This window comes from Pyrus communis, chromosome 8 (assembly GCF_963583255.1).
Source record: "Pyrus communis chromosome 8, drPyrComm1.1, whole genome shotgun sequence".
Lineage (NCBI taxonomy): Eukaryota > Viridiplantae > Streptophyta > Magnoliopsida > Rosales > Rosaceae > Pyrus > Pyrus communis.
In genome coordinates this window covers 24583568-24609440 of record NC_084810.1, presented here as the reverse complement: position 1 = coordinate 24609440, position 25873 = coordinate 24583568, and the positions used below count along the sequence as shown (strand labels likewise).

At 37.4% G+C, this 25873-nt stretch overlaps 2 protein-coding genes and 1 pseudogene across 2 annotated transcripts; 2 read left to right on the top strand and 1 right to left on the bottom strand.

Annotated features, from left to right (window-relative positions):
• The first annotated feature begins 275 nt into the window (after window positions 1-275).
• On the top strand, window positions 276-1832 carry LOC137743207 (FH protein interacting protein FIP2-like; annotated as a pseudogene).
• A 1160-nt stretch (window positions 1833-2992) lies between these two features.
• LOC137741314 (NAD(P)H-quinone oxidoreductase subunit N, chloroplastic-like) lies at window positions 2993-4345 on the bottom strand. Its single transcript, XM_068481034.1, has 4 exons — window positions 3849-4345; window positions 3631-3747; window positions 3451-3536; window positions 2993-3347 (listed from the first exon to the last, which is right to left on the bottom strand). Exons 1-4 carry the CDS (start codon window positions 4278-4280, stop codon window positions 3287-3289), a joined length of 696 nt encoding a protein of 231 aa, XP_068337135.1. The 5' UTR covers window positions 4281-4345; the 3' UTR covers window positions 2993-3286.
• Window positions 4346-5660: 1315 nt separating this feature from the next.
• LOC137742170 (ABC transporter B family member 25, mitochondrial-like) lies at window positions 5661-13347 on the top strand. Its single transcript, XM_068481957.1, has 18 exons — window positions 5661-6521; window positions 6652-6713; window positions 6845-6888; window positions 7084-7186; window positions 7371-7478; window positions 8113-8196; window positions 8317-8377; window positions 8912-9057; window positions 9156-9272; window positions 9648-9733; window positions 10091-10179; window positions 10467-10522; window positions 11070-11150; window positions 11294-11359; window positions 11468-11560; window positions 11747-11811; window positions 11921-12056; window positions 12539-13347. Exons 1-18 carry the CDS (start codon window positions 5915-5917, stop codon window positions 12680-12682), a joined length of 2148 nt encoding a protein of 715 aa, XP_068338058.1. The 5' UTR covers window positions 5661-5914; the 3' UTR covers window positions 12683-13347.
• Window positions 13348-25873: the final 12526 nt, after the last annotated feature.

The window sequence follows — 25873 nt, the reverse complement described above, 5'->3', positions numbered from 1 at the left end:
GGGAAATCTTATTTTTAAAATTATTAATTTTTTAACACACATATCCCACCATTTATATAGTGACACATAGTGTACCATTCCGTATGCCGGTCACGCTGAAATCTCTCCAGCATATGCATGAATCCATCCAAGTGTGCCTAGATAAGCATGTTTAGTAATTTATGACTTTATAAATACATAACTTGTGACAATTGGTGCCTACTCCGCTTATATAAGGGAGTACGACAGATAAAAACAGAAGCGTATACTTCTGTTCTCAGAGATTTTCAAAGAAAATGGAGGACCTTAATATCTCTTCTATAGTTCATCTCAATATCGGAGGAAATGAATGTTGTACTACGGTTGGCACTCTAACTCGGCATGAGCCTAGTTCAATGCTGCTTGTAATGTTTGGTGAACGCCATGTTGTGCATCAAGACCCTGAAAAGGGATATGTTTTCACTGATGGGATGGCACACATTTTCGGCACATCCTGAATTGGTTGAGGGATGGAGTTCTTCCCTCATTTGATGATGATTCCAAATATTGAGAGCTTCTAAGAGAGGCAGATTACTATCAGTTACTTGGTTTAAGAGATGGAATACATGCATTTCTAGACAAGAGGAAGGAGGACGATCTACACACTGAAAAGTTGGATGCAGAATTAATGCGTACTGATATCATCATCAAATCATGTATACAATCAAGTGAAAAAATTGGGCTTCAAGGTGTTAACTTCTCCGGCCTTAACCTTTCTAGATTGAACTTCACAAACGCTGACTTCAGTTATGCGTGTTTGACAAATGTCCGTTTCTTGGGCTGTGATCTCCGAGGTGCATATTTCAATTACGTGGGTGCTGAGGGAGCCGTCTTTGAAAACGCTAGTTTGCAAAATTCTTCATTTATCGGGGCAAATCTCCTCAATGCATTATTTGTTGACGTGCCAACCTTGATCTTGCAAAGTTAAAAGATGCATGTTTGATAAATTGTGGCTTTTACAAACCTTGAAGCGGCTAGCATGGTCTCTGCACAACTGGCTGATGCAAATCTCCGCGACGCTTTCCTCGTTTAATAAATTGTAGATTTTACAAAGCTAGCATGAACCATTAAAATCAACACCAGCTCATTAAGATCAGTCGGTATAAAGAAACTAGATTATTCTAGTTCAAACATGTAAGAAATTATTTTAGAAGATTCTATAATAGGATTTTGCTAGAAGACTCTATCAATGGTCGGTGCATGCATATTAAGCTAGAATGTTCTAGCAGCAAGTAATAAAGTCGGCTACTAAGGAGGTTTTGTAAGTCGGTGGGAGTGTGTGTATGATCATGCACTGGAAAGTTCTAGGAGTAACATAAGTCGGCAAACATGCCTATGAATATGTATGTATGTGTGCTGTTAAGCTTGGAAGAAACCAAGTAATCAAGCAAGTAGGTAACCAAGTGAGTGAGAAGCGAGAGTCGTCTTGTAAGAGTGTGAGTGGTTTAGAGTTTGTCTTTAGAAAATGAGTGAGTGTCATTGCTTCTAAAGAGTGTCCTTGAGAGTTCGTGTGATGTAATATTTTGTGTGTGTAATACCAATAATCTGTTTACTTGTGCTATCTCTTCAAAATTTGTGTTAGAATTGTGTACTCTAATATTTCCTCAACATGAACCCTGCACGTCTTTATGATGTTGATTTGACAGACAAATCTAGAAGCGGCTAGCTTGATCTTAGCACAACAGCATGATTTCGATCTTAAAAATGCAAATTTGAAGGCGGCTGATCTTCGAAGAGCAAACTTGAAGAATATTAAGACGATGTCTAGTACTGATTTTAAGCATGCAGTTCTTCTAAATGCTTATGTAGAATAATTGAGTAATTGGCAACATTTGGAGGGTGCGGAAGTTTTCTGGTAGGACTTATGCCGGTGCCGGTAGGGGGCATGTATTATCTAGCTCCTCTATACATTCCTGGGTTTAAGTTTTTTGCTGTGTGAGAAAAAAGTTGAGGAAAAAGCCAGTTTTTGTTTAATCGAATAAACTTATATGCATACCGATCATGTACTTATGCTACTTATATCTACACCTCTTCCACCACACTCCCACTTCCACTCTCTTGAACTACACAAATACACAAAAAGAAAACGAGTAGGATTCTCCCACCTTCTAATCTTCCTCATCTTTCCTCCTTTCTTATTTAAATGATTGTGATTAAACCACGACAATAACTTGTTTTGAACTTTTTATATAGAGAAAAAAAAAACAAAAAGAAAAGTGTGAGAAAGGAGGAAGGAGATGATAATAGAAAGGGAGAGAATACTACTCTAAAAAGAAAAACAGACCAAACTATTTTGTTTTGGGTTTTCTCTATTAATTTGAGTCAGTCAGCTCCAAAATTTAACTCCTCCCCTTCAATTCTTTTTAACTCTCCTTTTTACAGTTGGATAATATTTGTATTCTCTCTTTGTAAATAACGTATCTTATCGCATAAATTTCATAATCGGACTTGCTCAAATTTTCTTATTTTTTATTTGAATATCACTCCTACAAAAACCATTTCAATCGGAAATCGTTTAGTCATTCAAATTTATAAAACAAATCCACGGAGTTGATATCAATCGTGCAAACAAGGGCCCATCCATGAGTGACAGTCTTGACATTCCAGAATCTGTTGGTCTATCTGCCGAGTTGCCTACTCGTCCGTCATCAAGGCTAGTTGATTTAGACACGGGAAGAAACGAGGGAAGAGGATAATTTAGGTTCTGACTCGTACAGTTCGAAGCATCCTCTATTTTCCCTTTTTGGAAAAAAATGAGAGACAGATAACTAAGAGGACAATGAAGTTGAGCACTTTCAATTCTACGTATAGTGTATTGTGAAGTAGGTTAACTCCAGCAAGAACTTGTATCGTATTATTGTTAGCATTGGTACGAGCGATGCTGTATATTTTTTGTCAAATATATCGTAATTACGCAATCTTACCATACATGTACATGATTCGTTGATCCTTGGGAAACATAATTGTTCATCATCAGAGCAATGCAACACAGATGCTTGTTTGGTTCATGTCATGCAGTAGACTGATGACATGGGAATCGAAATAGTCTGTTGGATGAAAGCGGATTGATTACAATGTTTCGATGAAACAATTATGTACACTTTGACATGTGATCGGGAAAAATGCAGCACCGCTAAACAACGGAAATAGTGAAAACTTTAGCGTACTTGTTCCATGAATATTGAATAAACAAAGCGCAGCACTGCCAAACAACGGAAAGTGCAGGATGAGGGCGACTTGAATTCATCGTTTATCGTTGCTATTATTCTCATACCTCATTAGTAGCTAGTCCTGAAATTTCTTTGAGTGGCTTCCACACAAATTTCCTCCTGCCAATATATCGATTTTTTGACATAATCATAAGAATGATCTATGCTATGAAAGTACGCATGAACACCTAAAATTGCATGAAAAAAATAAATTTGGCATTACCAGTTTCCGCACTCCGCGATTACCCTGACTTTGGGACGGAGGGTGGGAAGTAGAGCAAGAAACTGCAATTCCGCCTTCGACAGAACCTGAAATACACGGGACAACATTAATGTGATTGAGTTCCTATGTTGCTACGGAAAATGATTTTCGCACTCGGCTTTTGTCTACAAGAGTAAATACCTTGGCTTCAATGATCCAGACTACAAGGCCTTTGGCCTTTGGAGGCAGAGCGGCGAGCCTGTAATCGACCTCCGGTGGAAAGTACCATCTTGATATGGGCTGCTTCCCTAGATGAGGCTACTTTCCAAAAATAACCATTTGAGTAAGAAGAATACAAGAAAATGGCCTCTACACTTTGACATGAACACGACGAGTAACAATCTGATAACATAACATACCGGACAAACAGGGTGGACCTTCGTGAGGGTGGTCTCAGGATCACCAAGGCCTCGCGCACTAAGGTCCAGAAAATAGTAGCCCTGGTACGTGAGGCGGTTAAGATACCGCCCCTCGTAACCTCCTTCATGGGGAGAGTAGACAGCAAGGGCCTTGTGTTCTTCAACGTCAGAAAGCCAACGGCCAAGGTCAAATCTCACCAAGTCTCCTCCTATGAAGTCCTCTATCCCTCTCCCACACCTTATCATTCCAGCCCTTTTGGATGCCTTACCACTTCCATGTCCCCCACACAATCCCACCATTAGCACCATGCTTCTGTTTCCCTTCAGCTCATTGTTTCCGATGAAGCTGCTTCGACGCGGTGGCTGCTTGTGCCGGAGATTCGCGGAGACGGGAAGTATCGTTCCATGCTTGAAGCAGTTTGCAGCCGCCATATTCTAACTGGAAAGGAAGATAGTGATGGTGTGGGAGAAAATGCCATTAGCGGGAAGGAAATGGAAATTAGATAAAAGGTTGTGAAAGAAACAATGCCAAGACAATGCGTTTGTATGGTGGGCGATGAAGATAAGAAATCACAACTCTCTCCTTTACTAAAATGTATGGTGCTTGTGTTTGTGGGGAAAATGATAAACTCATGGTTAGTTTCAAAGTACTTTTAAAATGATTAAAGGAAGAAGCATAGTTATGTGCTGTTTTTAAGAAACACTTGATGGTTTTCACGATTCACTTACGTTTTTACTAATGACTGATTCAAAAACATTTTCATCAAAATCGCTTTTAGTCATTTTAAAAGTATTTCCAATCGAGCCCTTAAACTTTTTAAAATATATTTTGGAATTATATTAAGGATATGTTGAGTAAAACTTTAATTTTTTAATTATAGAAAGTAAAAGTTATGTTAAGGATAGTCATGCATGGATATGAGACGTAATTACTATACATTGTCAATTTGGTGAATCTCATGTTGCATACACCTTCTATCAACATTAAAAGTTAAACATTGTAAAATGTATTGTGAAATTCTAAAGATATCTTGAGTACAACTTATATTTTTTTCATTCTAGAACGTAAGAGCTACGTTAAGGACAATCGTTTATGCTCTTTGGGTGCAAGCTACCATAAACTATCTGCAAGCACCATAAACTATCGAGTTGGTGAATCTCACAATACATATCGATTCCACCAAGTTAAAAGTTGAACGTTTTGGAATGTATTTTGAAATTATGTTAGGAATGTTGAGTAGAACTTTCATCTTTAAATTATTAAAAAGTAGGAGCTACATCAGGATGTTCAGGCGCGCTTGACATAACATACGCTAAATTCTTGGTTTCATGGACTTCACAATGGAGATCCATTCCATCCACGTTTCACTTTAAAATTATTAATTTGTTGAATCTCAATGTCTCATACTGTGAACCATTTCATCGACGTTCTCACGGTCAACTAGGGTAACATTATACGGTGAAGTTCAGATTCTACCATAAATTTACAATACCGAAAATAGCATATCATTATAATCACATGCAAAATACTCTTAATGAATGACAAATATTATGATTATGGTGAAATAAATCATAAAGATTTGACGTGAAAAACAAAATGTCAATTGTCGACTACATGATATACACTCCTTTTCCTTTTATTTGAACTTGAGACCAATAGTGTAAAATAAATTTAGACCACGTAACATGTTGAATCAACAATTAAATACAAATTCAATTATACAGAGTGATTATCAAACGATTCTAATTTGCTGACGCTTTATAACACGTGGACTCCCCCTAGCCATGGGGCTGATGCCCCTCTCCTTGGCCCAGCAACCTTACCATACGCTGAAAGAACCCAATATTCTCCTACAAAGGGAAAGCTTTGAACTTTGGAAGACCAACAATGGTTATGCTCTGAAAATCATCAAAGAATCAACCTTGACTTTCTCCCGCCTTCGCTTCTTCTCTGTCCTGATTCATCCTTCCCTCCCTCCATAAAGCCTTCCCAATTTAGGGTTTTCAGATTTTCCCTTTGAGCTAAGCTTGCTGGCTGGGTCCAAGCAACAGCCAACAACTAGAAGATGCTGGGTCCCACCGCGTCGAAGTGGCACAGAGCCGGCGGGAATCTCCTCCACCTGAAACCCCACCGGAGCTTCCAATCAAACGCCTTCACCACCAGAACCGCCTTCCACGGCAGGCCCATTCGTCTCCCAAAGCCTTTGACTTCGAACACCGTCCGTACAGCATCAATACTCCCTTTCCGCGTTAACGCCTTCATCGCCGATGGCTCGTCCGCCCCTTCTCAGCCGGACGGGCGGTCGTTGTTCTCCACATCCCCGGACAAGAACAACCCAACTCCTACAGTGTCTAAGGGGAATTCCGTCGAACAGATTACGGACGTGCAGATTTTCCGAACTCTCGCCAGTTACTTGTGGATGAAAGATAACTATGAATTCCGCATCAGGGTCATTGCTGCTTTGGGGTTCTTGGTTGGCGCGAAGGTACTCAATGTGCAGGTGCCTTTCCTCTTCAAGCTTGCCGTTGATTGGTTGAGCTCGGCCACTGGCAATGCCACTGCTCTGGCTTCTTTCACCGCCGCCAATTCGACCCAGTTGGCTCTTTTTGTAACCCCGGCTTCGGTTTTGATTGGATATGGGATTGCACGTACTTGCGCTTCTGCTTTCAACGGTACTACTACGCATAAAGTAATTGCTTTGCTCATACCATTGTCTTTGGATATTCATGCTTAACTGACTTGTTTATATGGAACTGGGGTTGTTGTTTATATCTAAAATTTTGCATAATTATATGGTTGTAGAATTGCGGACTGCCGTGTTTTCTAAGGTAGCGCTGCGAACAATCCGATCAGTATCTAGGAAGGTATGAGAGTAGCATTCCCCAACATGTTTCCTTTATTGGTTACATATATAGCATGCTTGGATTACTCTAAGAAATTAGATTCTTTATATCCTAAAGTTTTCCGTGCCAAATGCAATTTCAACATTTTGCAGGTCTTCTCTCATTTGCACGACCTTGATCTTCAATATCATCTTAGGTATCTATATCTCTATTACTCTCCATGTTTGTTTAGAATGTATCCATAAGTTGTAGAGGAAGGCTGAGAATTTAGTTGTCCTTAGGGGAGATATCGTGCTTTAGTTTGTAATAACAGCCTTTTCAATAAAGTTGATATTTTGAGCTATTAGTTGCATGCTGACAATTGTGTTATCCCTTGTCTACTTAATTTCAGTCGAGAAACCGGTGGACTAAATAGAATAATTGACCGTGGTAGCCGTGCAATAAATTTTATTCTCTCGTCTATGGTGTTCAATGTTGTACCCACCATCTTAGAGGTATGATCTGTACCTTTGGTTATTGTCAAGCTTGTTGACATGTATACACTGGACTTAGTAACGTTGTGCTGTTATTTGTACGAAGGTTGATGTTCCATCTCACTTCGTATAAATAACAGAACTACATTACTAAGTTTCTAAACAAATTCAACTGATTTGACATGTACCTTTCGGTCCTTTCCAGATATCTATGGTTTCAGGTATACTGGCTTACACATTTGGAGCACCTTTTGCGTGGATAACTTCACTATCAGTTGCTGCATATATCGCGTTTACATTGACTGTCACACAGGTATTGTGTCTCTTGTCAATTGTTTGCTTACAGTTTGTGGAATGAATTGTGCACTTTTTTCCTGTTTGTTAGAGCATCTGCAAGGGACTAGCTAATGAAAGTGCCACAGCTAAAATGTAGAGAAATTTCAAAAAAGATGCCCACATCATACTACTAGCTATTTTGTCCCTAAAAGTTACTCAACCTCTACGAGCTCATACATATGAGGGAGAGAAAGTGATTCCTAGTGACTTACTATCTAATATTTTAATATAATTAGCGAGCAAACTTCTTCATTTTGAATATTCTTGAGAGAGAGAAAAAAATTTAGAGATATTCATGACTACTTAAAGTAGGCAGCAGGGTTGGAGTAACATTCAAAAGTGGCTAGCGAAAATGAATTTTTTGTAATTTTAACTGAATATGAAGAGTCCCCTTGGGGATGCTCTAATTTCTATTCCTTGTAGGTGACACCTTTTTTCTTTTATTAGTGATCTGTATTGGCATGTACTTTTTTCTTCATACATGCATATTATGCTGTATTGAGATATGTCTAGAAATATCTTGAACCATTTCATCATCTTATCCTGTCTATTAATATGCTGATAGCTTTTGGTTTATGAACTTTTCGTTAATGATTTTCTTGCCTTTACAGTGGAGGACTAGGTTTAGGAAGGCCATGAATAAGGCTGATAATGATGCTAGTACAAGGGCAATCGATTCACTTATAAATTATGAGGTAACGTGAAGTACTTTGTATGGCTTCTACTCACTTTATGCACAAGATGCCTTCAAGTCTCTTATCTTTTCAAGTTATTTTTCTGTTATTTCATCATCTGATGCTATTTTCTTTCAACAGACTGTGAAATATTTCAATAACGAAACTTATGAAGCCACTAAATATGATGAGTACTTAAAGAGTAAGTTTTTTTCTTTTTTATATTATCACAGTTTGTAGTATGTTGCATGGTTATCAATCCTGAATTAGCATTGGTCTGGAAACTAATATGAATTATACCCACTAGTTCATGGTACACAAAATGTAAAAGCTGCTGTTAGTCTTTCTGATAAACTTAAAGTCATAAAATGTCAAATTATTTTGAAGTTATGCATAAACATGTATTTATTGCGACATATGCACTGCTTGCTTACTGGTCAAGAAAATTCTTTCATGAACCAACTTTGATGCTTCCTTCTGTTTCATGCATTTATGGGTTTGCATGGTAATCTCAGGTGGCATTCTACCAAGCCGACTCTTATTTTACTTTATTGAGTGTTCTTTGTGGGTTATTTCTTCCCACAGTATTGGACTTGTTGTTCCACCCTGAAATATTTTGCTTTCACTAATAATAGTAGTTTCCTTAGTTTTAAATTGAGCACTTATGTACCCCAAAATGTAATTTTCATGGTTTCTTAATGCTTCTTCTGTTGCTTTTCGTTATTCTATCTTTCAGGGTATGAGGATGCTGCTTTAAAAACACAACGCAGTCTTGCTTTTTTGAACTTCGGCCAAAATATTATATTTAGCACGGCACTGTCAACTGCTATGGTGTTGTGTTCAAATGGTATTATGAGTGGCAATATGACAGTTGGTGATTTGGTAATTTTCCTTTAGATACTGACTTAGTTTTTGAATTTTTATGTATTTCGAAGAGATTCTCTAATGGTCATTCAAATTATGGGTGAATCAATACACAGGTCATGGTGAATGGACTTCTATTCCAGCTCTCGCTTCCACTCAATTTTCTTGGTAGTGTTTATCGTGAGACTATACAGAGTCTGGTTGACATGAAATCTATGTTTCAGTTACTGGAGGTAAATGAAGGAACTTCACAGTTTACTTGCAAGTTGGCTTTCAGTTGATGTATAGAGTGTTTCTCTTGATCTTTATTTTTTATTCACTTGTTCACTATAAAAAAATCTATCTTATAATGGACAAAACCTATGCTCTTTCTATTTTCAAGCCTTGTTGATCAAGAAACAAGAAGGAAATATATATAACACTCTTATTCTTTTACTTGTGAGTTTGTACTTTGTACTTATAACTTTTATATGGATGAGATAGATTTTGTTTGCCATTCAAGTTATTTCAATATTTGTTATCCTGTACATTGGTGAGTTGGCAATTTTTCACTTTCTAATACGCTTTTCTTGTTTCAACTTGTACTTGTGTTTTCATTACTACCGTAGGTAAAGGCTGAAATTGGTGACAAAGCTGATGCAAAGCCTCTGGAGTTACGCGGGGGGAGCGTTCAGTTTGACAATGTACACTTCAGGTGGTGTATGCTTCTCTTTCTATCCTTCTATTATTAATGGAGCATTTCAAGATCATTGATTTTTAATATTTAAAGGCTGAGAGTTCAAGGACTTTGTTTCTTTTATAATTTTGGGTGTTTAAAAGAACTGGATCTCAGAAGAAGGCTTAAATTGGGTGCAAGTGAAGGCTTTGCTTGCCTTCCCTCTGAGCCGGCATTTCTCAACATCGTTAGCAACTTAGAATGATGATGTAAAGGGTTTCTTGGACGATAGACTTGATCTTTATGTCCCAGATTTGCATGTGATATTATTATAAGTGTATTGTTTGTATGATCCATTGCTGATGCACTATATTTTCCTATTTTCCATCTATGCAGTTACCTGACAGAAAGAAAGATTCTTGATGGGATATCATTTGTTGTACCTGCTGGAAAGAGTGTGGCTATCGTTGGAACCAGCGGAAGTGGTAAGGGGACCGTCTCTTGATGCAATGTTCCTTTCCTCATCGATATAATTTAATGTTCGACATGAAATACTATACGTTTATGGTTTGTGTGCTTCCTTTGGTGAAATGGTTCTACCATAGTTCTGCTCACATTGCTTGATGTAAGCCCGGCGGTTATTAGGATAAGCAAGTGATGCCCATGCATATTTATTTCTTTTATTTTTTGTATTATTGCATGATATAGCGTATGTTTATTTTCTCAATATGCATGGATTTATGAATGTATTGAATTTGCATTTTGCCTGCAGGCAAGTCCACCATTCTCAGATTGCTCTTCAGGTTCTTTGACACCCATTCTGGAAGGGTAAGCGAACTAATTCTGTATTCTGTTATTGTTTCCTATTGGTACAATATGGGCCTTATTTACAAAGCATGCAGTGTTATCTTAGTGTTCGAGTCTGATCCTGATGGTTCAAGTCGTGAGTGGTCGTCACTTGTTAGGTTTTGCCTTGCTTATTGTCATTGCTGAAAGTTTTTATGCTGTTTGCAATTTCTAATCATTTAGACAAAGTTTTATGATGATAATAGTACTTTAAGAACTTGTCATCAATCTTCTCATCAGCTCGAAACATATTTTAAGCTGTTTTAAATTTTTAATCTGCTAGGTAACAGGAAACAGCTTGGTTATCACCACCTAGGGATGATTAAAGATTGAATTATTAAAAGGAAGAACAAAAATATTCCCTGAAAATAACAAGCTTTGTAACTAAACAAGGAATTGGATTGAATTATGACTTGAATTAGGGATGACCAAACAAGGGTTGAGTTAAGAGGTTTTAATAAATTGTATTTCAAATTTTCACGTCAAATGGACAGTCTTCCCATTCTCATAAAAAGTTTTTCATTGACAGATAAAGATAGATGGTCAAGATATTCGGGATGTGACACTTGAGAGTTTACGGAAGTCTATTGGTGTTGTGCCCCAAGATACAGTAAGTCCAAATAAGCAACTTCAATTTTGTTTTGTTTCTGGTTTTAGTTGGTACTACGGCAAACTCTGAGGTGGCTGTGCAAGATCTTGCTGGTCTTAAGTAGTAACAGCCTAATAAGGAAATATCTTGTGGTTCATTGGCAGGTACTTTTCAATGATACGATATTTCACAACATTCATTATGGTAATCTTTCAGCAACAAAAGAAGAGGTATAAGATGGATGAGTATCTCTTTTAGTTTTATTCTTTCAAAAGCTTCTTGTGCATTATTTAATCTACTGTGCTATTTTCTTGGCCTAAATAAATATTTTTGATAAGGTGTATGATGCCGCTCGACGCGCAGCAATACATGACACTATCATGAAGTTCCCTGACAGGTACTCTACTGTTGTAGGGGAACGAGGGCTTAAGGTGAGAGTACTGATACTGTCTACCAATTAATTTGTTTGCTGTAGTCATGGTGTAAACATCCCCCTCTGAGGGCTAGGTTGGGTTAGGGTACTACATGAGTTTAATGTAATCTTTTTAATGTTGACTGTTTGTTAATCCTTCGTGGAACTATTGAATTCTGAAAAAATTGATAATAATTCTGTGCAGTTAAGTGGTGGTGAGAAACAGCGTGTGGCACTGGCTCGTACATTCTTGAAAGCGCCTCCAATTCTGTAACCATTCTCTTCTTTTTCCATAATTTTTTTCTTTTTATTCATGCTTTAATCTCCTTTAAGGAGAAAGTAATTATTTTATGATGTTCTTTTTATTTGATATCCACAGCTTATGTGATGAAGCTACAAGTGCACTAGATAGTACCACAGAAGCAGAAATATTAACTGCATTGAAGTCCTTGGCAACTAATCAAACATCAATTTTCATTGCCCATAGGCTAACCACTGCAATGCAGTGCGATGAGGTAAGCATTCTTCCACCTGTGTGTGGATTCTCCTGCATGTTTAAATCTTTTTCACCTTAACATCTAAGACTTTGTAATTCTTAAGTTGGGTTCGTGGGCATGAAAGAGTGTGAGTTGCAGTTTTGTCATACCTTTTAAACTATTGAACTCCTTCTTGTTTGATGGCTGCACTTGGCTTGCATTGGATAACTCGCTAGTTCAATGAATGTTGAATGAAAAAGTAGATATTCAGTTGAATAGTTTGTCCAAGTGTAGGTAGAAGATGGATTTGGAGGGATAAGTTTTCTTCACAATTAATCCATCTCATGCTTTCCACTTCATTCAACATGCATTGAATCTAGTGAGTTACCCAATCCCAGACACCAAATGAGGCATAAATGTTTTGTTATCAAAACCTTTGTTGGACTACCCTCTGTCCTACAATTCCTTTAACTTTTCATATTCCTTTTATCTTATTCCTCTCTTTTCGAATCAAATCTCAGATAATAGTTCTGGAAAACGGGAAAGTAGTAGAGCAGGGACCCCATGATGTTCTCTTGTCCAAGGCAGGAAGATATGCACAGCTCTGGGGACAGCAAAATAACACAATTGATGCGCTTGATTCCACCGTTAAATTGGGGGCTTGACCTTGTTCCTATTCCTCCACCCCTCTCCCTCCCAAAATAAGAAAGAGTGGCTTAAGAAGCTGTTTTTCTGTCGGTCTTGCTGTACTTTATTAGCTGCCTTGGATAATCAACTTATAGATATATTGAATTGGTATACATGAGGATGCACTTGGGTTTAAGCAATGCTCTCGCGTGCGCTTGAAAGATTGATAAATGGCATGTGGATTTCTCCATACAATTCTTCTATGATCTTCACTTGACTAAGTTTCAAGCCCATGCTTCTATGATAAGGTAGGTAGTGCTGCTTGGTTCCTTCTGATAAATTGTACAGAAGCCAGTTTAGCTTGGAGAAGCATGCACTGTGTTACCAGGGCAGCCTATGAACATCGGAAGAAATTTTGTGTAAATTATCTAACTGATACCTGAGGTAGCTTCTTAACTATATCCTTGCTGCTTAGGATTGAATTCAGTTCACTTTTATACATCATTTTAGGAAGGACTGTAGAATTTTGTGGCTTAGTGCTTTTAGTTCTATCCATCCATGCACAAGATGTAAATCAGTGTGAAATTTTGTCAATTTGTGTTTACACATGTATCTTCTTTTACGCGCAAATTGCGCCTAGCATTTTGTGAATTTATGGATCTTTATTGTGTTTGTGGAGTGAAAGGTAAATTTGCTTACGTTATTCTTTTGTCGTATAGATAGCAACATTGTGTAACGTATTAGCGTTATGCCAAATCTGGCGTAACAATTGCATGTTGAACAGATTAGGAAGTTACTGGCACTTGTAGAAGTCGAGTTTGTTCATCGCACAGTTGTCAAAATAATCGTTGCATGTAACACTTACTTGGCCACCTACCCCGAGCATGGACAAAAGTGCCCGGTGTATAAACTTATCTCTAGAGAAGTCCTTGATCACTTGAGTCTGAGAGTGTGACTTAAATGCATGTTATGTGATGAGAATTTGCCAGTTTTGAAAGAGTTATAGGGTTGTGACTGTTCATTTGGTAATTTTACCTGCACTTTCCCATTTGCTTTTACCTCAACTGCTGCATTGGCTCTCTCATAAGGTTTGTTCTCTTCTCTTTGCTCCAATCTACCTTTCCTTCTATGTAGAATCTGTACATAGCTGCATTTTTACAGGGTTTTTTTGTAACATCTTTGTTTCAAGCTTCTAAGGTCCGGTTGGCGGGGTTTTCCCGTCCCGTGTTATTTTTCTTATTTGGTTTACAGTAATTTTTCATTTGCCTGTATCCTTTATAACCATCCTTGCTTCAAATTTTGAAAGTACAAAAATTTACTTGTGCTGCAAAAGGAAAAAGAGGGGAGGAAGACTACCATTTGGGCTATGTAGCATTCTTTCCTATTCTCCTCTCCTTTTGCATGTACATATTAACACTGGATCCTCAATGTGGGAATTTGAAATTGAGTATTGAATTGAGGAAATCAAAATAGGATGTGGGAAAAGCCAGCAGGAATGCTTCTTCAGGAAGCACTTATGCAAACAAGCGTTTTTGCTATTCAAATTTGAATTAAAGTCTTAAATGTTCTTTTGAAAGTGCTTTTAATAAACTAGAAACACTGTTTATTTTTTCTGTCAAAAGTTGCCAAAGACGTTTTTTTGGCTATTTCACGGCGTTTTTAGTCTTTTTGAAAGCACTTCTAGACAGATACCTTTAGAAAACAAGAGTTGCGGTTATTTCAATAAATTATCGGGGTAAAAATTTCATGTTCTACTTTTTATGATAAGGAAATATGTTTCAGGCCGTTACTGTTGACAGAAAAGAAAAGAAAAAAAAAAATTTACCTTGCAAACCTTATCTCTTTGTTGAGGTGGTGCTTCAAAAATCACTTTTATATCTAAGCACTTTTGCTAGGAGTACGTTGAAATTTAGTTAAAATCTAGAAAGTACTTGTAACATGCTTGTGTAATCTAAATGAACGTCAAACAGGGACAAAAATGCTTTTTGTCAATAAATCATCTCGGTAAAAAGTTCTAGTTCTACTTTTCATCAGAAGGAAATTTGTTTCAAACCATTGTTGTTTGAAAAAAGTAGAAATATTTTCACCTTGCCAAAACCTTCTCTTTGTGGTAAAACTAGCAAAGAAAGTGACGTCATCAGTGATGAGCTGTAAAATATTTTGGTGATGATGCTGACGTGGTGCATCCAAAGAAAGTGACGTCATCAGTGATGAGCTGTAAAATATTTTGGTGATGATGCTGACGTGGTGCATCCGTTACAAATGAATTGGTATTTTGCATTTACCGAATTACCAAACTATTCATTTGTTGTTTTCCTTCCCTTTTAGCAGTTAACAATTTAACCTATTAACACTATTATTTATAAATAAAATAAAAAAATGTTTTCATGTTCTTGAATTTCTTATAAAAGTTGATATCTAAATAGTACAGAAAATTAGAAGCGAATTACATACAAAAACTAATTACAAACTTTTAATAAAAAATGCAACTCGAGAACACTAAATCATGGTTTATGTCCGACATTATTATAGGTTTAGTATGCCTCTGGTTCTAGTTTTGACTAAAAGTTTGTAATCGGCTTTTTGTGCGCATTTTCTACATTACAAACATGGATTGAAATTAAAATGTATATGGCACAATCCAGCTATGGAAATATGGGAGGGAAGTGAACTAGTTGAAGGGAGAAGGAAGAGTGCCCGAATATCGGCATTGAAGGAGGCTAAGAAGAACAAAGAAATCCCCAAATCCAAAACTAATGTCGGTAGCGAGAACGGTAAGACACCTGTTGCAGCAAAAGCAGCAGCTTCTGGTTCCAAGAGGGGCCGAAAGCGCAAAAAACTTGAAGATGTAGTTCTATCTTCTCAACAGGTCGTTCTGTCCCTGCCTTACTCTTACATTATGTATTGACATAAATTCTCTGTAGTGTATCAGTAACACATCGGTACTTATTGACAATGATATCGACACCTTAACGATACAATATGGATAGTTTGTTCTCTAATAAAGAAACAATGTTCGCTTAAGTGAAGAACTGACTTATATATGTGCATGCATAAATTGGAACTCTAGTTTATCTTGGATACTTATTTCAGCTGCAGGGTCCTTTCCAAAAGTTGCGGCTCAGCAATCCTTCCCTTCTCATTTGCCGTTGCATGCAAGTTTTTGAAGACCGAATACATGATGTCGACGCGAGCAAGATCAGTGAGACTCTTATTTGTAACATAGATTTTGTTTAGTTCAAGATTTCCGAATGCAGTAATGTAGTTATTGTTCATGTTGCAGATCAACTGTTATCTACGCCAGTGGCGGTGAAACAAGTATGCGAGTACATCCTTAATACGTTACAAAGGTGTGTGCACATTGTTTTCTTTCTTCTGGAATGCTTGAATTACTAGTTGGAAAATTACTCAAGGACGTGGATTGTTTAAGTACGTATGGTATGGTTTTTTAACCTAATGTGTCTGCTTTACATAGGAGGGATACACTTGATGTATTTGCTCAGCCTGTTGACCCTAAAAAGGTTAGCTCTATACGTGTTGCCAAATTTTTCTCACATTTGTTTCATCTTTCAAATCAGATAACAGTGATATGTTTCTTGGTTTCCAAGGTAATAACCTATTACACAACCATAAAAAAGCCAATGGATTTTGGCACCCTTAGAGATAAACTTCATGCAGAAATGTATGCAACCCTGCAACAATTCAAGGTTTGCGCCGAAACAAACGCTCTTCCTCCTGTCCCTATTCTTTCTTCTTCTTCTTCTTCTTTCTTGCAATCTTCTACTCTCCTTTGTATCCGGTGTCCATCAGAAACCGGAAAAAATTACCGCATCATTTTATATTTTGAATTGCACCGAGTGGCATGTGTAATTGACGAAATTATGAACTTTTTTTTCTTTGAATTAACAGCGTGATGTGCTGCTGATACCCAAAAATGCAATTCACTTCAACGGAAAAGCCACCATATATTACCAAGAGGTAGGCTAATTTATATAATTTTCCTTTTCATGGTTTTTGTTTTTATATATATAAACTACCATGAAAATCTTAGTTTTCTTACCAGGCTCAAGGTATAAAAGATCTTGCCAACGAACTTTTCAGAACTCTGAGATATGATCGAAGGCGTTTTCTGTTAAAATATTACTTCCATGACATACTCTGCCCTGATGGGAATGGTGGAGATATACACTCAAAGTTTCTTGAACCAACTGGGAAGCCAAAGTTTTTTGAACCAACTGGCAAACCACAGCGCTTGTGTGGCTCATCTCTCAGAAGAGAAAAACAAGCTGATCCAAATCCTGGTAATTATTGCAATGGCTTAGAGACTGTTGATTAGAAGATAACTAAAATAGGCGGAATTCGAAGAATTTTTCTACCTTCATGCATTTTTATGGATGGAAAAGGAAGCTAACCTGGTTTGCCTTTCCCTTGCTTTGAACAGGACTGAGAAATGGTAGGGGCTCAAATTTAGCCGAAGTGCAGAGCCGTTGTAGTTATTGTACGCCTTCCAATGAGAATGAATCTTTAATCTCAGCTGTCTACAACGCCCCCAGCAAATTACTTGCCCATGTAAGTTACTATGATATAACCTCACCTCCATAAGGAAGCACAGCATGTTAGTTTTTTATACACAAGATTTTTCGTAACGTCTGCACCGATATGTTATCATATGAAAAGAGAAAAGGACTTACTTGGCTTGCAATTTGTTCCAAGACCGGAGACTGCGATACCCTGCCTGTTTCATATGGTGCTCATAGAACTTTATGGAAGTGTTTGAAAAATGTTTTAACTTTGAGATTATTTACTGGTTTCGGCAAACTTGTTGTATAAGTATAAATAATTAAATATATAACTTCGTTGCTTCTTCATGACAATGTAGATTGATGCTGGTTTCGGATACAAAGAAAGTCTCATACGGTTCATTAAAAATTTGGGGCCAACAGCTCAAATGGTTGCTAAGAAGAAATTAGAAAGTCTACTTGCAGCTCAGCATTGCCAGCCCCAGGCAACCCCTCCAATTCAGAACCAAAATTATCCGGCTTTCGCCCTATCTGCATCACCAGCACTTGGTCATCCTATTGGTGTTAATAGTTCTCAAATGGCTCATATGCAACATAATTCCCTGGATAACTTGCCAAGGGATGTGAATGCTTCTTATTTCCATGGCGATGCTTCTGCACAAGGATATGCCCCGGTTAGAGCCAGTGTATGCATCAATGAGGGTGCTTACAAGGGAAAGATGAATGCAGCCGACACATCCAGATTAGGCATGGAGGGTAATGTCATTGACCCGAAAGGGAAAGCACCCGAGGAACAAGATACTTCTGACAAAACTTTCCCGAAACGGATGGCTATTGACATAAACAAAACCATGGACTTCACCAGTCTTCCCAATGGCATAAGACTTCACGGGAGCAACATTGAAGGCAGGCCTCATCAATATCAGAACGGAAACGTTCAGTTGGGGTCGCACATTTGCGTTGTTAGAGATTTGGGTGGTCCTGGGACAAACAGCATAAAGTTTAGGACTGTGGATATGCTAGCAGAACGTAACAATGTAGGAAACCTGCTGCAGCAGCTTCCGCAAGCTCCGATGTCTAGGACTGCAAGGCTGCAAGAGATCACGTCGAAAACTAACACCTATCTGAGGCCTTCACCCGCTCCTGAGCTGTCGAGTTTGATCCAGGCAACAACTTGCTTCAATGGTTCCGACACGCAACTCAATAGAAACTATGCAGCTAACTCTTTTCGTGCAGGTCAGCTTCCTCAAATGAATAACTATATAGCTAACCCTGCACAGGCAGGTCAGCTCAAGCCTCATCCCAATGCGGCGCAAGGTGTGCAAGAAATGAGTAGCTTTCCGAGCATGAAACTGAAGCTTGGTGACGATCATAGTGCAATGGCAAAGGGTGGAATGTATATGAGGAGAGAACAAGGGGAGGTGTCGCTGGCGGCTCGGGGAATGATGAAGCCTCCTCCCTTGTACAATGCATTTGGTAGCCATGAAAGAGCTTCTACTCAATGGTACCAAAAGGAGCCTACTCCTGAATCTTTTCTGCCCTGGCAGGTGGACTCTCAGCAGCCTAACTTGGCTTTTCAGCTGTGAGTTGAGTGAGCTAAGGGAGGGGCTCCTTTGAACTTTCATCCCATGCATGTTGATCAAATGGACTTGTTTTGTATTTCTCTTTTCAATGTCCTTTGCCTTGTCCTAAAAGTTCGCAGACGGTTTTATGTTTTATGTTCTAATGTGTAATGTCTCCTTTGAGTTGTTCATCTATGTCGTCCCTAAACTGCTTTGGTAGGCACCTCAGACTATGTTTTATGTTCGAATGTGTAATGTCTTCATTTGTGTTCATCAGTGTCCATCCCTTATTAACTGTTTGGTAGCATATCTGACTTCCCTTTAGGCTTCAATTTTTTTTATTAATTATTGTGATATTTTAATCTAATTTAAACTATAAGAAAGGGGATTCGAATTTGCATACAGAGAAAAGAACACTAATCTAACCAACTTGACTAAGCTAGATCTGCTAAGACTTCAAATTTCTTTTAAACGTCCGAACTCCAAATTGAATTTTTCCTTCACTTACAAGTGAAGTACAAGAGGCCAAAAGATGAATGTCGAAATCACTAACACTGATGAATTCTCACAATGCGGCATCAAAAGACTCGTAAGTTGTCAAAGAGGGCAAGTGAAAGGCAGACAAAAAGCACTCATTCCTAGTGAAACCCACTTCACTTGATGGGCTGGCTCCTTCCTTCAATCCTTTATAGTATGTATATTTTAATTAGGCTCGTGTGTACCATTCTAAACAGATACTTAACCTCCAATAACAAATAACTAAGTGAAAATTAATCATTAAACAACACATGCAGATATGTTAAGTTATTTAAATTTATGATCAACTTATCAACATGTCAACATATGATACGATGTTGGGAGGGTCATAACCACCTCTAACTATTTTAGTCTTTAGCTCTCAGGGAGGGGGGACCATTACTGTACGTATCGTTTTCACTGACTAGGGTTTACAAGAGAGGACCACCTCACATGTCACAATGACTCAATATTATGATAGGCTGAAGCAGTTTAAAAAGTTGTGAATGATTATTTTATGACCCCTAGGGTTTGAGGAGATCTTTTTGGTTCTTGATCCATCTTTTGTGGAGAGCTTTGATAAGTAGTTGTGGTAGGGTGAAAGCACAATGCATGAAGGTTTCTAATTGGATCGTTCGGTTCGGATACATTTTTAACTCACGCCCTAAACAGTTTAAGCTGCAGAAGTCTAGTTGATGCATTGTTTCAGTTCTCGCAGAGATAGTCTTACCCAAAGAAAACTCATTCAACCGATCTCCACAATCATATAGAAGCTGCAAGCTTACAAGAGCAGTTTCTCTTAGCATTTAGGAGTGTGAACTATTTTGCTTTTTCTTTTTAAATTTGGTAAGGTGGCCTATTCTTTCCTTGCCTATCTTGGTAACCAAAAAGGTAGAACCAGGCATTTAAGTTTCCAAGTTGTCTAGTAATTCACTTCATGCACTATTGCATTGTGGCTGATTTTCTAACAGTTAAAGCTTTTGCAGTCCAACAATTGTTCATGCATCGTTTCAATTCGAGTATAAATATGACCTTTACCTGATAAAACCCGTCACGCCATGAGAGTTTCAAGCATAAATTGAGGAAGCAAACACAAGAAGTGGGATGAGGCAACAATTCCCACTCTCATTATATATGAATACAGGGTTCACCCACATCCAACCTCACTTCTTTCAAACCTAGCCGTGGAGATCGATCAGTTGTTGTGAGAAAGACACTGTATACGAGTCATATGAGAGCGTTCTCATTGGATTGAGAGATAGATGCCTTGTGTATGCAAGTAATGTCCTTCCTTGCCCATATTGGTAATGAAATTGGTCGAACTAGGCACTTAGGCTTCCAAGAAAGAAGCCTCGAGAAAGCATAAATATCCGTTGTCGTCTGGTAGATTACTTCATGCACTAGGCATTACGCAACGGCTATGGTAAGAAGATCAAAATTTTATACTAAATTATACATCACCAATAAAAAATATATATATCAATCAATACTTAAATAATAATCCAACCATTAATTACCACATCATTTGATTTACAAATTTAATTTAAAATTTTAATCTCTTTAACATTACCTGGTACAGATTTCTTAGAATGAGATCAACAACATAATAAAATAGGGCAACTGACAATGTGGAAACACACCCCCATATGGAAAGGATATTAATTTTACTACAACATATGCACATTACTCCATGAATACAATTAAAAATCTACTTCACTTGTACTTTCAATTTCTTTTTTTGTGTACTTCCATTATCGACAACCAATGAACTGGTTATTTTAATTCATTTCAGATCTTCATACACACACGTACAAATGATATACACGCACCACCTTAAAAAGGGTTTCAGCTACAAACAAACTAGAAAAACCCTACTCACAACTAAACTTCATAAGACTGCTTGACTCGTTACCTCTAAGAATCCATTGTATTCTGACACTCACAACTTGACACATGCACCTAAACAACTCACAACTTGACACATGCCCGTAAATAACTCATTAAAATCACACCAAAAATAAAAAACTTTTACATGCCAAATTGTAATTTATCAATTTGGGATGAATGAAAATGACCTAGAGAAAGCCATGAATTTTTCCCTCTTGATTTTTGCCCAAGGGAAGTCAAATTTGTGCAAGATAATGTTCAAGAAACAAACTTTCTGCTGATAATTAAAGACTAAAAAGAGATTGTAGGGTATATGTATATACAATAAAATATAGACCTCACGAATGCCGATGAAGCATGAAGTGCAGTAGTAGCATATAGCTCCAAGTTCCAACCTCTGCAATTCTGAGAGACTGCGTTTTAGCCCCACCAGACGTAGACATGAGGCGGGATTTAAGATGCCAAAACGCATGCCATAAAAACCTACTTTCTAATTATTATGCGTTGCCAAACATTGCCAAAACAAAAAAGACAACCAACCACAGCCTCCATATTTCCCCAGCATAAACATGGACATGTAAATTGTAAGCATCAAATGGAAAGCCCTCTCTCCTGGCGAGGGTTCAGGTTCACTTGCTAAAGTAGACACTGCTGGACTTGTACGTTCTGTATAGTAACATGTTTCTAGCTCTTTAGGTTTTACTAGAAACAACAATCTCTAAGTACCTCCCGTAGGAGAGAAAACTTACAGATTTAGCGGGGATTTATCTACATACCCTCTCTCTAGTAGTATGTCTTTGACTCTTTACCTCTACCTCCGGGAGAGAAACTTCAATGCTGCGGGATATACGTCACCTCGCTCTAGCAACTTCTCCTTTTTTTTTTACTAAAAATAACAATCTCTAGTCAAGTGATGAGTAAGAAAGAGAGGCAAAATATGGTCGGGACAGGAAAGTTCTTTCTTCCCTCCACAACCCACAATCATTTTGTTCAATTCAATGGAAATGTTTTGAAGGGGAGGAGGTTGTTCACTCTCCCTTAAAGTTCCATGTCACTAATTTCACGAGTTGATCAGCCCCTTGCTCTTATTTCTTACTAGCCGCAGCCAAAATATAGGTAAACAACAAAAAACGTACCCAAATTTGTTACTGAATTTCAACGGTGTGACAGAGTTTTACAGCATCCATTGTAATAGACATAGCACCCTTGACCAATTAAGTTTAACTCGAGCACGTCCAAAATGCATAAACATAAATTTTGGTGTAGAAAATTATGGAAATTAACGGAGAGAATTGTAAGTATAGTATCAGTAGAGAAATCGGCATAACTTATTTCACCTGAGGAATGTAACAAAAAAAGTGCGGAGATAACCACAGCTCTGATCGCTAAATACATCATCAAAAAAATGGCAAGGTAAACAATATATACAACAAAGAAGACAGTAAAAGGGAGCTCCCTTCAGTCCAAGCACAGAGAAGAAAAGAATGAAGTTATCTCCCGCATCATTCACACATTCACAGTAGAAATATCCACTCCATTTCTACTGAGTTTGAATGAATGAGTCGGCAGCTAATTCAAACCCTTTGCCCTTCCATGAGTGGACTGAAGAAAGCTCACTTAAACTATCTCTAAGATCACATAATACACATGATTCCAATAATGTTTACTGCTCCATGAAAACTATTATTCAAAGGGATCGAAAAATGGAAACAAACATTGTGGTACGTATATGCTAATTCAGAAGAGGGGAAACAAGAAAGACCACCAAGAAGAATCAATTTTCACATTTTCACTAATGACTAGCTAATTGAACAAAATATTATTATGATGTGGATGTAATTCCAAGTACATTTTTTGCTATGATGCAACCATAGAAAATTTTATACGATTTCCCTTAATCATTTTGACGTCTAATTAATAAATTGAAAACAAGCAAATGACAAGTTAAATAGTGATCACAGTATTGATTAGGTCTTCCTTTTGGATGGAATTTGTGTATGAAGATGATTAGCATCCAAATTTCATGTTCAAGTATATTCCATTAATAGTTATTGCTGAAATGTTATAGAAATCCTGAAAGCAATAATATGAATTCTTACTGAAAACTTAATTATAGAAATCCTGCAAGCAGAACTAATATTTATATTATTGAAATCTTACAGAAGTTCTGAAAGAAGAAATGTTCAAATCTAACCTAATTAGTAACTGCTTAAAATCCTATCACTTTAATGTTACAGAGCTCTTAAACCCAATTAACATATCTGTATTTTTTGGGGCTAATTCTTGTATATATTCTCATATAGGTGTAGAACTTTTACAAATTATCAGAAAATAGTGTCTAATTCCTGACTTTCCATGACTTGTACTGTAAGTCCAAGACGCGCTTTCTCTCCATTTCTTCTGTTTCCATGACACATAATTAGGACCAGATAATTTAAGTGGGGTGTAATCCTTTTTTATTCATTTCTCCTCTTTTTTGGCCAAAATAGCATAGATCTCAAAGATAGTATTTCTTGCATAAACCCTAACCCTAAGTAAATTAAGTCCGAATATTATGAACCAGAGATTCACAACCACCAAAAACATCAGACCATATGTGCATTGCCACAGATGCCTATGAATTACCCTTAGCAAAATATATATAGTAAACAGAGATGGTATAATAGCTTTCACCACCACAATTTAGAAAAATTAAAGATTAAATTAGTAAAGATGGTGTAATAATTTTCTTCTACGAAAAAGAATCTCATGGTAAAATTGAGGACCATTTGAGCCAAATAAATAAAATTAAGGACCTTTTTTGGAGGTTAGGTGGGAACAAATAGATATAACGGGACGTGATAAAGGACCAACTTGTCAAAAATGAAGCAAACATATAAATGATAGACTCAAGGACTTTCAGACTTACTAATAAAGAAGCTCTACAGAAACGTCCTTACAACTTCACCAAAAAGTAAATCCTTGCAATTCAACCTCCATCAGCAGCCGCACTGTGAATAAGTCTGTGATGATATATTCAGAAGAACTGAAGAAAAATAGACAAAACCCATGAAAAATCAAATAACTGAATAATTAAATTTTAAATTGAGGAGAAGAAAAAAAGATAATTAATCAAAAAGAGTGATGCAAAAATCAAGGAGGGAGAGGGAGGAGGGAGAAAGATTTTTGGGCGGGGGGAGATGAGGTGTCGCTGTCTTTCATCAGAATCAGAGAAGGGAAAGCGATATATTGGAGATCTCTCTATCTACCTGATCTCTCAACACAAATCTGGCAAAAGCACTGATGTTTGTGTGTTACTATATACTAAAAGAAACAATAAGTAAAGAAATAAAATATAAAAAGTGGTATTTCCCTTTCTTTTCCGGGAGACCTATTGATACTTATGACCATATACTATCTAGTATTTACTCATTCAACATTGATACACTAGCATATAAGGGGCTCTCTCTGCATCTCCACATATATAACCAGAGACTCAAAGAGATGATTATACTACTGATGTATACAGCTCACCCTCTCCACTACTGTGCGGAGAAGAAAGAGGTGGTGGGGTTTCTTTGACCATAGTTTTGCTTGCCTCTCTCTCTCTCTCTCTCTACTGTTTACTACCGTGTGTTGCACTAGTATCTAGGTCTCAATCTTCTCTCAGTGTTTGTAGGGCAGAAGTACGCTATATATAGGGTTTGAGGTCACAGATGAGTCTGGCGGAGAAAGTCAGGGTCTCATACTCGTTGTGTCATTCTGATTACGGAAATGACTTACCTACCCCTCACCCTTCTCCCCGCATGTAGGGTCCAAACTAAATCCCATGATGACTGATATTGCATTGACGGAAAATGATCATCTCCAGATCCATTTTGTGCAGATCTTAAGGCATCTCCAATTGAACGGTTCAAAGAGTCAGTGGGATAAAAATAGTTTGAAAATCGTCTCCAACCGAGAGCTAGATCAATGGGCTTGTGAGTATCTCCAGCCAGCCCTTTTTTTTTTTTTTTTGTTCTTTTCCTTTTGCCTGGCCCACCTTTCTTTTTTTTTAATTTCTAATTTTTTCCTACACTATTTTTCACATATTTTTTCATCATTCCATACTATCTTATCTCATTTTATTTTAATTCTTCACATTTCATACTATAGCCCATTGGCCTTCGGTTGAAAATAGTTTTTTATCACAAGGTTATGTTTGGCCTATGACCTTTTAGTCCCTCGGTTGAAGATGGTAAGAAATATGGGTCTGCAATGTTCATTAAAATATTAATTTCTTTGAGGGCCATAGGGCTAAAACGAGCCATCTAGCCCACCTTCGGTTGGAGATGGCCTTAGGGATCCCCACATCCTAGCCGTTTATCGTACATCGTATAGTCAGTTTTCGTCAGATACTATTTGTGTTTAATTTTAAATAATAAAAGTCCAATGATTTCTGACTGCACTAAGATGTGTGGATCCTTATGATCCCCACAAAGTGGATCTGGATGGGATCTAATTCCGCATTTGACTACATATACAATACTCCTCATCTGAGAGTAACTTATAGTAATGCTAGGAAGATTAAATTTGTAGGAAAAATTTATAAATTAAATGACATAAAAGTTGATGATTAGATTATTACTTAAACGTTGATAAATGTGTTCATTCCTATTGGTGACACATCATTTAGTTTGTAAATTTTGTCTACAAATTTAGTCTCCCTAGTATTACTCGGTAACTTATATGAAATGAGTTTATCTTTATTTGGCATCTCAATTAA

Bases quoted from the DNA above. Each gene is read 5' to 3' on its own strand.
- LOC137742170 (XM_068481957.1), top strand. From the start codon at position 5,915: ATGCTGGGTCCCACCGCGTCGAAGTGGCACAGAGCCGGCGGGAATCTC. The intron at 6,714-6,844 runs GTATGAGAGTAG...AACATTTTGCAG, and splicing joins TCCGATCAGTATCTAGGAAG to GTCTTCTCTCATTTGCACGA. The intron at 9,058-9,155 runs GTAATTTTCCTT...ATCAATACACAG, and splicing joins ATATGACAGTTGGTGATTTG to GTCATGGTGAATGGACTTCT.
- LOC137741314 (XM_068481034.1), bottom strand. From the start codon at position 4,280: ATGGCGGCTGCAAACTGCTTCAAGCATGGAACGATACTTCCCGTCTCC. The intron at 3,748-3,848 runs GTATGTTATGTT...TTTGGAAAGTAG, and splicing joins AGGTCCACCCTGTTTGTCCG to CCTCATCTAGGGAAGCAGCC. The intron at 3,348-3,450 runs GTAATGCCAAAT...ATATATTGGCAG, and splicing joins ATCGCGGAGTGCGGAAACTG to GAGGAAATTTGTGTGGAAGC.